At 30.9% G+C, this 15,727-nt stretch overlaps 1 protein-coding gene across 6 annotated transcripts in view; it reads left to right on the top strand.

Moving 5' to 3' along the window:
• Positions 1 to 15,727, top strand: part of LOC127284267 (ETS-like protein pointed) — a 94,072-nt gene that overhangs the window by 72,602 nt on the left and 5,743 nt on the right. For all 6 annotated transcript variants that reach the window (XM_051309651.1, XM_051309674.1, XM_051309658.1 and 3 more), the window contains 2 exons: positions 390 to 593; positions 3,356 to 3,607. In XM_051309651.1, coding sequence (XP_051165608.1) covers positions 390 to 593; positions 3,356 to 3,607 — 456 coding nt within the window. The remainder of the gene's footprint in view (positions 1 to 389; positions 594 to 3,355; positions 3,608 to 15,727) is intronic.

Raw genomic sequence — 15,727 nt, 5'->3', positions numbered from 1 at the left:
GGTTCTTGGTATATTGTTTCTGCTAAAGGATCGCGAGGGACCGATGATTATACTTTCAACTTGTCATATATAATAAATATATATTCGTTCATTGACTTTTTATATAAATTGCCCGCCGCATTTTTCTCATCGGCATTTAATTTTCAATTTGAAATAAAATAACTAATTAACAAATAATTAATAAAATTATAATAATGAATCGTATAAGCAAATTTTTTTTCCCAGTGGGAAAAAATTAAAATTGTAAAATTTAGTTTTAAAGTCAAAAATCACAGTATTTTTTTTTCTTTTTTTAAAAAACATCAGAAATGTAAATATAGAAAACGAAAAAGGAAGCAATGGGAAATGTTTATTAAATGCGGTTGATAATCTCATCTTTTATTTTTCAGACCCGAGGCAATGGTCGGAAACAGCTGTTATGCACTGGCTGGATTGGGCCATCAGGGAATTTTCGTTAGCTGGAGTGGCAATGCAGCCCTGGCAACACATGACCGGAAAACAGATTTGTGCCATGGGGAAGGAATCCTTTTTGGCACGTGCTCCTGCCTTTATGGGGGACATCCTGTGGGAGCACCTCGAGATGCTTCAAAAAGGTATGTAATATAATAATAAAATCAAACAAATCCTTCGCATTTCAAAAAAAAAAAGAAAAGAAAGAAAATTTTTATTTCTTTTCTATGTTCAATTTTTTTACGACTAAATTGAATTTTTTTCTCCTCGAATTATCGAATATTGAATTCTGAAAAAAAAATTTATTTTTATTTAGCCGAATTTTTTATTTATTCTTTTATTATTATTTATTTTATTTTTTAATTTTATTGTTTTATTATTTAAATATATTATTTTATTATTAATTAATGATCCTTGACTCTTAATTTAAAAAAAAAAACAAATTAGCGAATAAAAAGTGAATATAACAATAAGCGATTTAGAAATGAAAATACAAAAATCAGTGTTTTTAAAAAAATTGATGGAGCGTAGAAATGCAATTTTTCTGGTAATGGCGTAAAAGAGAAAGACACAAAAAGGATATTCTTATACATGTGTATGTGTGTTTGTTCTATATATGGAAGACATCCTGCTGTGGTTCTGTAAAAACAGATCGAATTTCCGTAAAATCGTGATATCCCGCTCGCGGCAGGTAGGGGCGAACAATGACGATCACTGGGGGCGTTGAATCGTTCCAAGTTTTTATTTCGATAAAGGAGAATGAATGGAAAAAAAAATTCAGAGATACTCTACGCACCATAGAAACTTTTTAGTCCGGATGCACTGGGTTTTCAGAATGGGACGTCAGCCACTTAGCGCAGAATTTTTGAATCTGCCTCTTCTCAATTCTCACACTTCCGGTCTATAATATCGAGAGATCCTCCTCCCGAAAATAAAAAAATAAATTAATCAAATTTTCCTAGTTTAAAAAATAAAATAAAAATTATTTACTTTTTTTTATCCAATTCGCGTGCAAAATAGGATGATTTTTTTCTCTTGTAAGTGCATAAAAATTTCTTAATATCCGTTCTCGTTTGATGAAATAAAAGCAATATAAAACTTTTGCTATAAAATATATATATGAATCAACTTTGGATTTCTGTCGTAGAGAACAAAGGCGATGAAAAATAATCGTGCATTCAATTTGCATGAATTAACTTTCCTAATAAAGGTCAAGCAAAAAAAAAAGGGTCCTTGTTAGTATTTCTTTATAAACTTCCGGAGGTAAAATTTATATTTTTTCAATTATTAAATAAAATTTAATTTTGTTAATATTTATAAATGCGTGAGATGAGCAAAAAAAAAACTCCCAAAAAAAAGGGATGAGAAAAATTTTTCCGATTAAACTATAAATTTATGAGTGAATATTTACGAGCAAGTTGGCGAAATTGAAACGATTAAAAGTGAAAACTCACGCATATACATAAAACTTTGTTTATCTAACGTTCACGAACCGTGAGTATTTCCGGCGAAGTTTGGCATTTTTTTTTTTTAAATAAAGCCGTTAAATAGAAACGAATTTTTTTTTAAAAACAAATTGATGAAGAAAATCGGGATTTGCAAAAGTGAACCAAATTTTTTTTTTCAAGGAAGCACGGAATTTTATTTAACGGGAGTTAAATCATGGGTGAACATCCGTATCCTGTGTATATGTCTGTTTCAATACTTTTTTTTCTTCTTTTATCATTCGCCTTTAATTCTCGTGTTTGAAAGGCCTTTTTTTAAAACTATCGCACCTTGCTACCACCTGTAAAGCGAACTTCTGAATGCTCTGATTTCTTTGCGGTTCGAAAACATATGTTGCGCTCACAAACCACCACCTATCATCACAATCGCTCGTCAAAATAGATTATCTTTTCTTTAGAAAAAAAAGAGAGAATAATTGGTATCAATGGCAAAAATTAATAGGGTCATTCCAAGTAAGATTTTCATTCACATTTTTTTCGAAATTTTTTTGTGAAAAAATATGTATTTTAAAATTTTTTTTATTGTTATGAAAATTATAGAAGTTATAATTTTTTTTAACTTTTTTTTTTTTATTTTTTAATGCAAAGTTGTGAAAATTTTTCCTCATCGTGGAAAAAAATCTCAAGGACCCAATTATTATTATTCTTATATTGTTTGATTTAGAGAAAAAGATTTTGATTTTCGCGCGTGTCGTTGTTTTTGCACAAGTGTGTGACTTGAACCTGTGTCACCTTTCTTTCATCTTTCTTATATATTAGAGTTGGCATTTTAAAACTTGACGAAATAACCGCAAGTTGCGGTGAAACAAGAGCGCACTGAGTCGGTCGGCCGGAAGCCCTTGCGTAAAACCTACAGGAAATATAACGACTATGGAGGCGTTCGCTTCAATGAAATTTCTACGCTCCCTTAATTACTTGTATACGTGTATATATATATGAATGTAATCGTCGCGCCCTACAAATATTAAATTAGATAATAACTCGGATATTCATCTATAAACTAATTAAAGATAACTGCGTGAAAGTTGAAAAAAAACCGAGCTTTTTCATTAATGCAATATTAGAAAATATTTACATTATTCTGCTCGTTGATAAATCTAATGATGATTCATTCACTATATTGTTTTGTAACGTTCGTTGAATATTGTTCCACTTTGTGGTAAGCCAAGTACGTTTCGTGTATTTTTTTTTATTTTTAAACAATTTTTATAGACATAATTATTTAATGTTTAAAATAATATTGTTGATAACAATATTTTTTTGTAACAATAACAGTAATTATTATTATTTTAATAATAATAATAATTATATTTAAAAAATGAATATAATTTTTCTTTGATTGTAATGATTATAAGAAATGTTGTAATATTGAAATAAATTGTTTGTTTGTTTATTGACAGACGTCGATGTGGAAAAAGCGTCGTTGGAAAATGTGCCCGCCAATTTGTACGAAAGTGTCTGCGTCCCGGATTTGGGCGATTTTCTAGGATATCAGAACGCGGCGAATGCAGTTGCAACACCGGAACACAAAAGTCCAGCGACTCCTGCAAGTTCAACAACTTCAAATTCATCTGGACCACAGCGTTCATCTCAAACAATTCAATCTGCTGCGCCAATCATCCCCCTACCACCAAGGCAATTTCACTCCGAAGGTGAGTTTTTAAAAATTATTTTTCTCCTCCAAATTCAATTTCTAATTACAAATAAATAGAAATCTTTGAAAAAGAGAAAAACAAAAAATCTTTTGACAATTATTTATTTAGATTTATAATTATTCTTGGAAAAAAATGAATTTTAGAAAATATAGAATATAATTTGGTTATAATGAACAATTTTCTGAGGCAGAAAGTTGCGAGAGATTTTTTACGTCATTGTGAGTGTTTTGCGTTGAAACGACAAGTAGATTATTTTGCTCGCATAAGACATGTCTCCCAACTTTTTGAACGACAAAAGACTTTTGCCTATTTTCTGCGCTGATTGCAAATAAACAAGCAAAACGAAAGCGTTGCGACGATGAAGTTTCTCATTGTTACATCAGGGCAATTGATAGCATCTTTCCTTTTTGAGTCGTTGGAGCTACTCTCTTTTACCTTTATTATTATTATTCCTTCGTCTTGTATAGTATTTTTTTCAATTACCCCTAAAAAAACAAGGATATCATTTTTTCACTTCTATTTTCCAAAAAAAAAAATTTTTCCTATCGGTTTTATTTTTTATTTATAGAAATTTTTAATTTTGATTCGAATTTTATTTGTCTGTATGTTCGGCGAAAATCGAACAAATTTTCTTTTTGTGCAGAAAATTTTATTCTACTCGCCAATTGAAAATCGAGTGAGAAATTTTAGAATCAAATAGACTTTTCTTTTGAATTTTTTTTTCTGAATGAAATTTCGATATTTTTGCGCTTGTGAATAGAGAAAAAATTGTGTACTAAAGAATAGGGGTAAGGGGGGAGGCAGAAATCGCCACGAGTCAAACGGAATCATCTCTATTGTCCGCAACGAAGCATGGAGGACCGGCTTTCCCTCGTTCACCCACGGTCACTGCTGCCATGACGTAAGTCTCGGCCCCGTCTAGGTAATTGTTACTTACATATATGCTATATACCAAAGAGTCGGTTCATATAATACCATCGTTTTTTATGTGTGAGTACATGTCGACGCATCTGCATATACATATACTATATAAAGATAGAGAGAGAGAAGGGTGTAATGTCGGTCATCATCATCTTCATTGATAATCTCTCGTCTTCGTCTGTGAGTTCATTTCTATTCTCCCGCATTGCCAACCAAGCACAGTCCAATCTTCTCTTAAATTGCTCACAATAAAAAAAATCGAAGAGACAAAAAATAATTTTTTATACAATTCTTGTTTTTGAAATTTTTATTTCGCCAAAAATTTTATTGGAATTATCATTAGATTCTCTGAATTTTTATTTGATAGTATTTTATTGGAGCAAACTTCTATTTAACTGAATTCTGCCAAATAATAATTTAGTTAAATTTTAGCTGAATTATATATTAAAATAATTTACCTGTTTTTGGATTAGAATTTTGATTTTTTTTTCTTTTTTGGGGTAAAAGTGTATACAAATAATATAAATATTGTGTGCACACGAGAGTCGAAGATCGCGAGTCGTTTCAAATGCACGTTCGTGAGATGTATAAATGGGCTAACACAAACGACCGCATAATAGACTCATTATTTCTGCTTGCCGGTATACCTACTGTTACGTTATGTTTCGTAGCTCTTCGAGGTCTCTGGTTCGACTCTCGCTTATCCTCTTCGCTTTCAATTTCCTCACAATGGAACCGATTTGTCCTCCTAACTCTCTTAAGAGAGAAAAAAAAAACACTCTTTTACATTTTTGCCGAAAAAAAATTTATTTCTTCATATTATATCTTCTCGTGGGAAAAATTCTGCAAATTATCAACGTAAATATTCATAATACTTTTAAAATGTTAATATAATTTTGAATATAATTTCGGTCAAATGAAAAATCTGAATTATTTTTAGTTTTTAAATTTATCACGTAATATTTAGAGAATATTTTGTTTATTTTCTGTCACGTAGGCAAGTTGCACGTATACCCCTGAAAAACACACATTTATATTACACTTACATTAAAGATATTAATATATATGTATATGTGATAAATATACAATACTTGCAGAATAGCAGTGACTCGTGCAAAATGTGAAGTTAAGGGGGGAGGAAAGGGGGGGTTGAGTTGCTTGACACTAAACCAAAAATGGTTTGTCTCGTGACGCCATAGCTCGTTTATGGAAATCGTTAGTCAATCAAACTTGTGGATCCCATCAATTTTATTAAGCAATCACCGTATTAGTTAGTTACTTCGAAAACTCAGGCTGCATTTTGATTTCTCATTATTTCTCAGTGTATATATACATTGTATTATATATATACATAGTTTTAATATCTAAGGCGAACAAGGTCCCCGAAAAAAAATGTCCTCCATATAGCAAAATTATCCTTCATGACTTGCACTTTACAAATAGATGCAATTTGTTAATTTGTTTTTTTTTGTTGGCGATTTTAATCGATTCAATCGTATCGTTGTGTTTTTTTGTTCATTTATGCAAAAAAGGAAAAATGTAATTTTTTTAGATATTCGTTTGCTACAATGAAAAAAATTTATTGAATTATACCATTACCATTAGTTAAAACTATCATTAGTCGGAACTATCATTAATCGAAACAATTATTTATTAGTCAAAACTACGATTATTCTAAACAACTTTTAGTTGAAACTACCAGTAGTTGGAACTACCATTAGTTGAAACTATCATTAGTCAGAACAACTATTAGTTGAAATTACCATTAGTCAAATCAACTATTAGTTGAAAATATCATTAGTAGGAACAATTATTAGTTAAAACTACAATTAGTCGGAACTACCATTAGTTGTTTGTTCTCATACCAAATACTTTGTTACTAATTTTGATAGTATCGACCATAAGTTAACATTTGTGGACAATGCCTATTTTTTTCTACGTATTCTGGAAGAATGGATTTTGAATCTCAACGGCTGCTGTTTCTTGGATGATGATGATGATAATAATAAGAAAAGATGGTGAAATATATTTTGAAAAATTTGAATTAAAACCCCCCTAACGTCTTTTTAAGTTCAAGTAGTCAGACGAGGTTTTCTTGCCAAGCATCTGCCGTGCTCTCGTTCCCTTTTTTTCTTCTTCTTCTTCGTCGTCATCATCATCATCATCATAGTCTTTGAAGGTACTCGAAGTGAGCAACAATACGCAGTGGGCACATTAAGGGTGCATTAAGGGAGGAGCACTCGAGGACATTATAAAGCTATCTGCCCCTTATATATATATATTGAAGTTCGGTTCCCTCCCTTTGGTACCACCCTTGGGCTCGACTTCCGGTTGTAATGCGAGCTTCCAGTCTTTTTGCCTCGGCGAGTTTCAGTTCCGAGACGAGTCGCCGAGAAATGCCACCAGTAGGGATAAAATTAAATGAGAGAATAAGAGAAAAAGAGAGAGTTGCTTAAAGGGAGAAAAAGCACACATTTACGTGTCTGTGTTTCCTCAAGCCACGTCGAGACGTTTCGTGTCGTGAGTACTGAATGAGTCTTGGCTTTGTAGTTTCGTCGTTTATACATATATATATGTATTTCCAACCAGTGTTGCACAGAACTATGAATGAACCACTGAATGAATACAACCTGCGTCAAACGGAATGCCCCTCTTCTCTCTCTTTCTCTCTTTTTCGTCTATATAGGTAAGCCTCCAGAATGGTCCTCAAATCCTTCATCCCTTCGAGTTTGATGCCTTCGGTATATGCATTAGTTTATTTCTTTAAATATATACTATATGCACTGTTGACCAGAATTCCGATCGTCCAAAAGTCAGGTATTTTTTTTCCCTGCCATAAGGAATTTTTTCGAATTTTTTTGTAAATATTTAAAAGAATATAGGAAAAACGTTTTTCCAATTTTTTTTTCTTCTTTAAAGACGAATGAGTGACTGTAGTTAAAACTAATGATAGTTCCAATTAATGGTAGTTGCAATTAATAGTAGTTCCGACTAATGGTACTTTCAACTACTGATTATTCCAATTGATGGTAATTCCAATTAATAGTAGTTCTGACTAATAGTACTTTCAACTATTATTTGTTCCAACTAATAGTTGTTCAGACTAATCGTAGTTTCGACTAATTGTAGTTTCAAGTAATAGTTGTTACGACGAATGGTAGTTCCAACCAGTTCCAACTAATGATAAATTCAATTAATGGTAGTTCTGACTAGTGGTAGTTTTAATTAATGGTTGTTCCGACTAATGTTTCGATCTCATGTATTTTTCTATTCTTCTTTTCTTTTTTTCTTATACACTTTAAGAGTGCATGGTAAATTTGTGTATATATTTCCATTGAAGTTGGCATGGGACTTGACTATGATTGTATATATAGTAAAGGAACGACGAAGCAGCACGAGGCGAAAGATGGGGAAGAAGGGGAACAACTTCCGGTCCCCCTCGATATCACGTGCGAGAGAGCCACTGTACTGAAAAACCCCCCTTGCCTCGCCTCTTCGGCATCCGGTGTTTCCCCTGTCTGTACCCCACCAAACTCCCTTTTCTTTCTCAAGAACCCTCTCAAAAATAGGCTAGGCCCCAATGAAACTTGGATGCGTGGGCGAAACGAACCACGAATCTGGGCCCCCTTTTTTTTAAACATATAACACGTATCTATAATTGCGTACTTTGTTTTTCCATTTAGTCGTTTACGTTCCAATTTACTTTTTATAAACTCTTTTTTATTAAATTAAAAATAAATCCAATTAATGAAAAATCATCATTTATTGAATACAAGAATTATTCAAATGGCCTAAAAAAAAAGTTTTAGATACATTTGCAAAGTATAGACTCTACCAACAATGACATTAAAAAGAAAAGAAAAATAAATAATAATACTGGTTTTCTAGCTAACAATTAGTTACCCGATTGCGCTATCAGAATTATCTGTGACTTTCGCTTCAAGCTTAATTATTTTGCAATACACGAGGCGCAATATATATACAATATATTCGACAAGCGTGCGTTTTTCTTACCCCCCCCCCTCTTATGAAAATAGCGTGTACTGGTGAAATTAGTTTTCCTCATTAAAATAATTTATCAACTTGATTTAGCCTACAGGTGTTAATTAATCGAGTAAAAAGTTTAGCATTTTTACCTTTTAAAAAAAAGTTATACTATATTCTTTCCCCCCAAAAATTGTTAAATGCAGATATATATATCTTTGACGCAAATGTCAATCTTTATACACGAACGTCAGTGGACCATCGTTATATTGAAAGCAGTATTCATTTTGACGCGGGTTACTATATATGAAAAGAAGTTGGTAAATCATTGAAATAATAAATATATAATTTTTTTTACGAAAACAAAATTTTTTCCCTACTTATGGTAGTTCCAACTAATGGTAGTGCTAATTGTTGGTAGTTCCAACTAAGGGTAGTTTCAAATATTAGTAATTCTAACTAACGGTGGTTCAAACTAATGATTATTGTTTCAACTGACGGTGGTTCCAATAGATGCGGTAGTTCCAACTAATAGTAGTTCCAACCAATTTGTAATTCAAACTGATAACAGTTTCAAGTAATGGTTATTCTAACTATTGGTAGTTCCAACTAATAGTATAATTTCCAATTAAATGGTAATTCAGATTAGTAATAGTTCCAATTGATAGTATTTCCAACTAATGGTAGTTTTAACTAATAGTAGTTCCAACTAATGTTAGTTTTAACTAATGGTAGTTCAACTATTGTTAGTTTCAACAAATGGGAGTTCCGACTTATAGTAGTTTCAACTAATGGTACTATCAACTACTAACTGTACCAATTGATAGTAGTTCCAAATAATAATGAATCCAAACTACAGTCATTCCGATTGATGGTGGTTTTAATTAATGGTACCTCCGACTAGGGGTAATTTCAATTAATGGTCGTTCCGACTAATAGTAGTTTCGACTAATGGTTGTCTCAACTAATGGTAGTTCCAACTAATGTCAGTTTCAACTAATGGTAGTTCCGACAGATATTAACAGTATCAATTGGTATGACAAAAAATTAGTAACCAGACTAATTAGTACAACAAAATTAGTAAAAGGAACAATTGGAACAAGAAATTAGTACAAGAAGAAACTTAGTACAAGAAAAAATTCTACTGAAAAACGTAGTAGGAGTAAAATAAAAAGGAAATTAATAACAGTAGGGAACTAGGGGTAAATGTGCCTTCCGAATAAGGGTCAAAATTCGACAACTTATTTTTTTGAAAAATATTCTTTCTATACAAAGTTGTCTTAGGCAAAAGTCGCTGCTTCTATGTATATTGAATGATCGGTACGGATCCAACAGTAGCAGCTAGCAGGTGGTTGCAAGGATCGAGGGGGCGTTAGCTAGACCCCTCTAGCCCTCTTTCCTCATCTCTCCCATTTACTCCCTCCTACCAAGTTCGTTCGACCACCACCATCACTTTATGTGTGGGACACGCACTGTGCTCGGCAAACGAAACGAAAACGTGGTTGTTGGCAATGGTAGTGGGGGGGTTGGAAAGGGGCGAAAAGTGGGGGAGAGACAACCATGGAAAGGAAGAAGAAGAAGAAGGGAAACATTGAGCCCGATAGCGGAAACGGTTTGTGGCACCGTCACAGTGACACGCGCGCTCACGTCAAGTGGTGTGCTTGCCCTTGTCCAGTTAAAAAAAGAAAAAACTATGTTGAATCCTTTTGCGGAATGTCGCTCATTCAAAAATTCCAGGACTTAGTTTATCTACTGTGTCAATTGGAAAATTTATTTCCCAAAGTGTTGTTGTACTTAAAAAATAAAAAATAGTTCAAAATGTGGATTTTGTGCTCCCAGTGAATGAAAAACAACCCTGTTATACCTGGACACACCTGTTGATCAGTTTTCGTTTTAAGTCTTCCGTACTTAAATATCTTTTTCTCAAGGGGGTTTTTTTTTCCTTCATCTTTTTCTAAATTGAGGTACTTAAAAAATTGATCAAGTGAATTTTTGAGCTCGTTTCGAAAGAAATCTTCAAGTGTATTTGGCTCATTCAGGTACACTTCCAAATCGATACAAAAATTGTAATTTTAAAATTCAATTGGAGTGAAACAATTTTTTTTTATGTACACAAATTTCGGAATGATCAAAAGGAAAAATTTATGAGGTATGAAACTATTTGAAAAGTAAATGAAAGGAAATTATTTCTAGGATTTTTTACACGATACTTTTTATATCAATGATCAAAGATAATTTTATTTGAAAAGATACCCGAGGAACAACTAAAAAAATAGTTTGGAAAATATTTGATTTTTGTGGTGAAGATAAAAAAAATTACTAGTGAAGATACAAAAAATACCAGTGAAGATACAAACAAAACCGGTGAAGAAAAGAAAAGCAGTGAAAATAGAAAAATACCAGTGAGATACCAATAAATATATACAAAGCTTTATATAGGATACCAATGACATCAATCTGTGATCATCAGAGATACAAATTATTTACATTTTCTAATCCCTTTGAATTTATTCTAAAAAATTATATTTTTATCCTTTAATTTCAAAACTCATACTTATGTTTTCGAAACAACAATAAAGAAAAAACTAGTCGAGGAAAGGAAAACATTCTTTTTTGTTTTGACCGGGGAAAAAGAAAATTTTTTTTGGTGTCGAGTGCGAATTGTGGAGGAAAAAAGAAAAAAAAATATATTTGGAGAAAAAACGTCACGGCGGGCGTTGTGAGTGTCGAAACGTCGGGGTCGCGGCCTTCGGGGCAGGCGCCGGCCAACGCGGCGCTCATTGGTACCTATTTGAGTAATAATCAAGAATCGGGACTATTAGCAACAAATAATTCAACATCATCGGAAATGGTTCTCCATATGTTGGACACACTCGTGAGTGCTCATGAACCCTTTTATGCGGATTATCCCTCATATCAGGAAACGGAAACAATAACCCAACATCAACATCAGCAACCACATTCTTTATCCAGGAGCACTGTCATGCCTCCAGTGTCACTGGATGCAACGACTCATACTCCAGGTACAACCAAGATTTTTTTTTTAATTTTTTTTCCCTTATTTTTATTATATATTTGATCTTCATCTTCTTCTTTTTCATCGTGTTCATTATCTTGTGCATAGGCGGATTCATTAGCTATAAGTTCATTAAGGCCGATGATGAGAAAATTTTCTTGATTAGCTAACTTGATGTATTTTTATTCGAAAGTTGTTTATTAAATGAAAAACGGGTTTTTTTTAAGGGGTTGGTGGGTAACATTTTTTGTTTGCAATTTATAAATTATACATGGAACACGCCTAGAGAAAAGATATATTTTTCTCAGAGTCAAATAAATATTTATTTGTTTCAAATATAAATTTTATTTGAGTTAAGTAAAAATTTTATTTGCGATAAATAACATTTTATTTATGCAAAATAAACCAAACATTTATTTATATTAAATAAATATTTATTTGAATCAAACAAAATTTGTTTAAAGTAACCAAAAACTCGTGTTAATATACAAAAAAATAATATATTTTTATCACTGTTGAATAAACATTTTTCTTCGTCTTTTTATGTTAAACGAGTGGATTTTTTAAAGACATTGTTTTCAAAATGGTAGTACATGTATTTTTATCGTTTACACTCACTTCTTTCTATTTTTTTTTCGATTTTTATCACTCGATTTTTTTTTGTCTTGAAAATCATTTTTGCTAAAGGTATTTTACGTTTTTGTGACGAAAAATAATTTTTCTTTCTTTTGAAACGAATTTTTCTATATTATTTTGTAACTTAACAAATAGCCAAATATATATTTATTTGATTCAAATAAAATTTTTATTTACGTCAAATAAATGGGCTAAATATATACGTTTATTAAATTCAAATATATTATATTTGATTCAAATGAAACATTTCTCTGGGTGTATAGCTATTTATTTTTCGTGTATGTTTCGTGAAGAAATTTTACATATAATTGCAATAGGAAATAATTTTTTGTTTATTTATTATTTTTTATTATTTTTATTATTATTTTGTGTTTATTATACCGAATTGCAACTCTATTACGAAATTGCAAGAAAATGGCTACTCAAAATGTTGTAAAAGAGAAATTTCACAGTTGCTTAAACATTTTCTTCATTTATACATTGACGTTAATTGAAACTTCATTGAGTAGTACATTTATATATCTCGACCACCTTTCACATTGATTTAACCCGAAATTTGACTTTTCTCATAATTTATGTTCTCACTGGTTATAAAATTAGCATTATAATTTAAGATTAAAAACGAAAAAGAGAGAGAGAGGAATAGTGTATATAACAAATTTAAAAACGACATTCTAAAAATACAAAATTTGAAATCAAATTTCCGTTTCATGAAAAAAAAAAAAACTAATTAAACAACTCAATTGATATATGATCATTTTCACACATATATATGTATAAAGTGACGAAAATTACCAATATATAAATTTAGTTTTGATATAGTAATTTCAAAATTAATCCACATCCTGTGCCAAATATATATTTGTATTAAAAAGGAAGATGACAATATTAATTTCAGTTTTATTTTTCTTCGAAAACCTTTGGTAATTGCGAAGTAATTATAATTAATGAATTTAATTTTTTATTAAAAAATCTCTTTTTATTATTCTTTAACTATTTTTAAAGAGACTTCTATAGAAAAAATTTTATTTATTTATAATTGAAAAATTCCACAGAGAGCATCGGCACTTTGTGTATATATGCGTGTATCATGCAAAAAAAAAAAAAGAAAAAAAATCTCCCACGTCTAGATTCCGTGACACTTATGCACTTTTGATAACGAGTGTGTGTAGTGATTGCACCGTTGACTTAAGTAATATATTGACTGTGGCAGCATATCTGGCAAACACTTTGTACGCGAACAGGTGAGCGCCCAATAATTATTCACTTAACGATAAAGGTCACACGCATAGCATTTATATGCATGTGTGCTTTACGTCTCCCTCTCTTTTGATTAACTGCATTTTAATAAAACGCTTATATTTCTTCGTTAAGTGCAATTCATTTGTTATTTTTTATCTCGCGTTTGTTATATACAATTATACAATTTTGGTTAAACAAAACTTCAATCATAAATAAAAATTTGTATCTGGCAGCTAACTTTTTTTTTATTACTGCAAGTAAATTTTTTGTTGATTGTAGGAAAATATTACTATTTGACTTAGTAATATTTATTTATATTTATGACGCTCCACGATAGACGGGACCTTTGCTGCAAACAAGTTTTAGGTTATGTTTCAGTATTTGGAACTATTAATATTTGAAATCACTGAAATTTCATTGTACCATTTTTTGAAAGTTTTAGTATTCAGTACTATTAACAATTGAAACTACCAATATTTAAAACTCCAAAAAACAATTTAATAACATTAAACAAATATTAAGAAAATAATTTAATGTCCCAGGTTAAGATTAATTTTTTTTCTCTTATTTAAAGGAATAATTTTTTTTCAATCAAAAAAGCGCTATTGTTTTTATCTGACAAATTGGATGAGAATAAATATAAAAGACAAGGTCGATTCGAAGCTTTCTTCTTTTTCCCTTTAAATAGATGGACGTTAAAGAATTTTAGAAATGTTGCGTGAGTAATACGCGACGATTGTGCGCGATGCGCTTGTATATAAAGGAGAAGAAAAAAAAAAAAAAAAAAAAAAGTCGTCCTCGACGGCAACGAAACCGCGCATTGTTCGGTAGACTGGTGACCTGCGAACTCTCCCACACTCGGTTCGCACACGCAGAAATCAACTTCAGTCTGAATTTACCAAGTCTATATATATATATATATATATAAACACTTATTGCAAGAAATATATTTGTGTTGTCTCTCTTGTCGTTTATACTCAAATATTCTCCACTCGTTATGGTACCAGGTTGAACGTAAGGCACGCACATGGTTTCTATAATATACGCGAACGAGCAGGTGATAACTTTAGTAAAGAAAAAAAAATTTAGTTTCAAAACTATTATTGTATATGTAATTAAAAAATTTTAATATTAATTTAAAGAAAGTAATTCTTTTTTTCACTTTTTTCCCCATTTGATGAATGATGAGATGAGCTTAGCTAAAAAATAGGATTCTTGTTCGAAAAAAAAATATAAATATATACATATGTAAGAAAAAACCAGTAAGTAGTATAGATAAAAATCAGAGATTTATTTCAACATTACGGGGAAAATATTATATCTAATTTTTTTTTGTTTTTTTTTATTAGAGCATTTGAAATTTTTATGTTCTTTGTTTTGTTTTTTTAGAAGAATGAAATTTTAGAGATAATTCAACATAAATGAACGATATATAGAATATAGTAGAGTTATTCATGCCACTTTGATATAATGACGAACATCCGTTGAATGAATTTTTAAAGACTTTTTTTTTAACCAGAAACAATGTTAAATTAATTATTTAATGATTTCTTCTGTGTCAAATGTAGATATTAAATTATTTTCATAATTTCTTAATTTCATTATCACATCATTATATAATTCAATGAAACTGAGGAAAATTTAAAATTTAAATATACATTTTTGATTTGTAGTTCATGTCTCGATAAGTTATAAAATAATAATTTTTAAATGAATTTTTGCATATATTTTCTAGTGGATTTTTTTAAAATAGAAACTAACTTTTTCTACCTTTTTTTTAATAAAAATTTATTTACTTTTTTTATTTTTGAAAATTTTATACATTAGGACATTTTGGGCTTTGAAAATTTTGTTTACTAAATTTTTACTAATAAGTGACTAAAAAATTAGTGGATATTCTTTAATTGGTATCTCACTTTTCACTAATTCAGAGATAATAAATGCATTTTTTTAAAATTGAAACCCAATAATGTTTTGAGGCAAAATCGGATACAATTGGTGCGGTGATGGCACAGGTTTAAAATTTTGAAAAATACATTTATTTATAATATAAATATAGGAAAGAAAGTCTGATGGTCTTTGGAAACAGCTGTCCACACCGCGAGTTTAACTTGACTGGTCTTTCGTTGAATTTGGCGCGTGCCCCTTGTCTGGCCACCTCAGTTGTTGCTCTCTTGCATTCTGTGCTTGTGTGCGCTTAAATATACATATATATATATATATAAGTCGGTCTCTCCGAACGTCTTGTGAACACCTGTTCTCCGGCTGATATGCGGCTGTTTCTTTTTGCTTACTTTCTTCCCTTTTTCACCCCCCAC

This window comes from Leptopilina boulardi, unplaced genomic scaffold, assembly GCF_019393585.1.
Source record: "Leptopilina boulardi isolate dan_hultmark-lab unplaced genomic scaffold, ZJU_Lbou_2.1 LbouV2_119, whole genome shotgun sequence".
Classification (NCBI taxonomy): domain Eukaryota; kingdom Metazoa; phylum Arthropoda; class Insecta; order Hymenoptera; family Figitidae; genus Leptopilina; species Leptopilina boulardi.
This window is presented reverse-complemented; position numbering and strand designations above follow the sequence as displayed.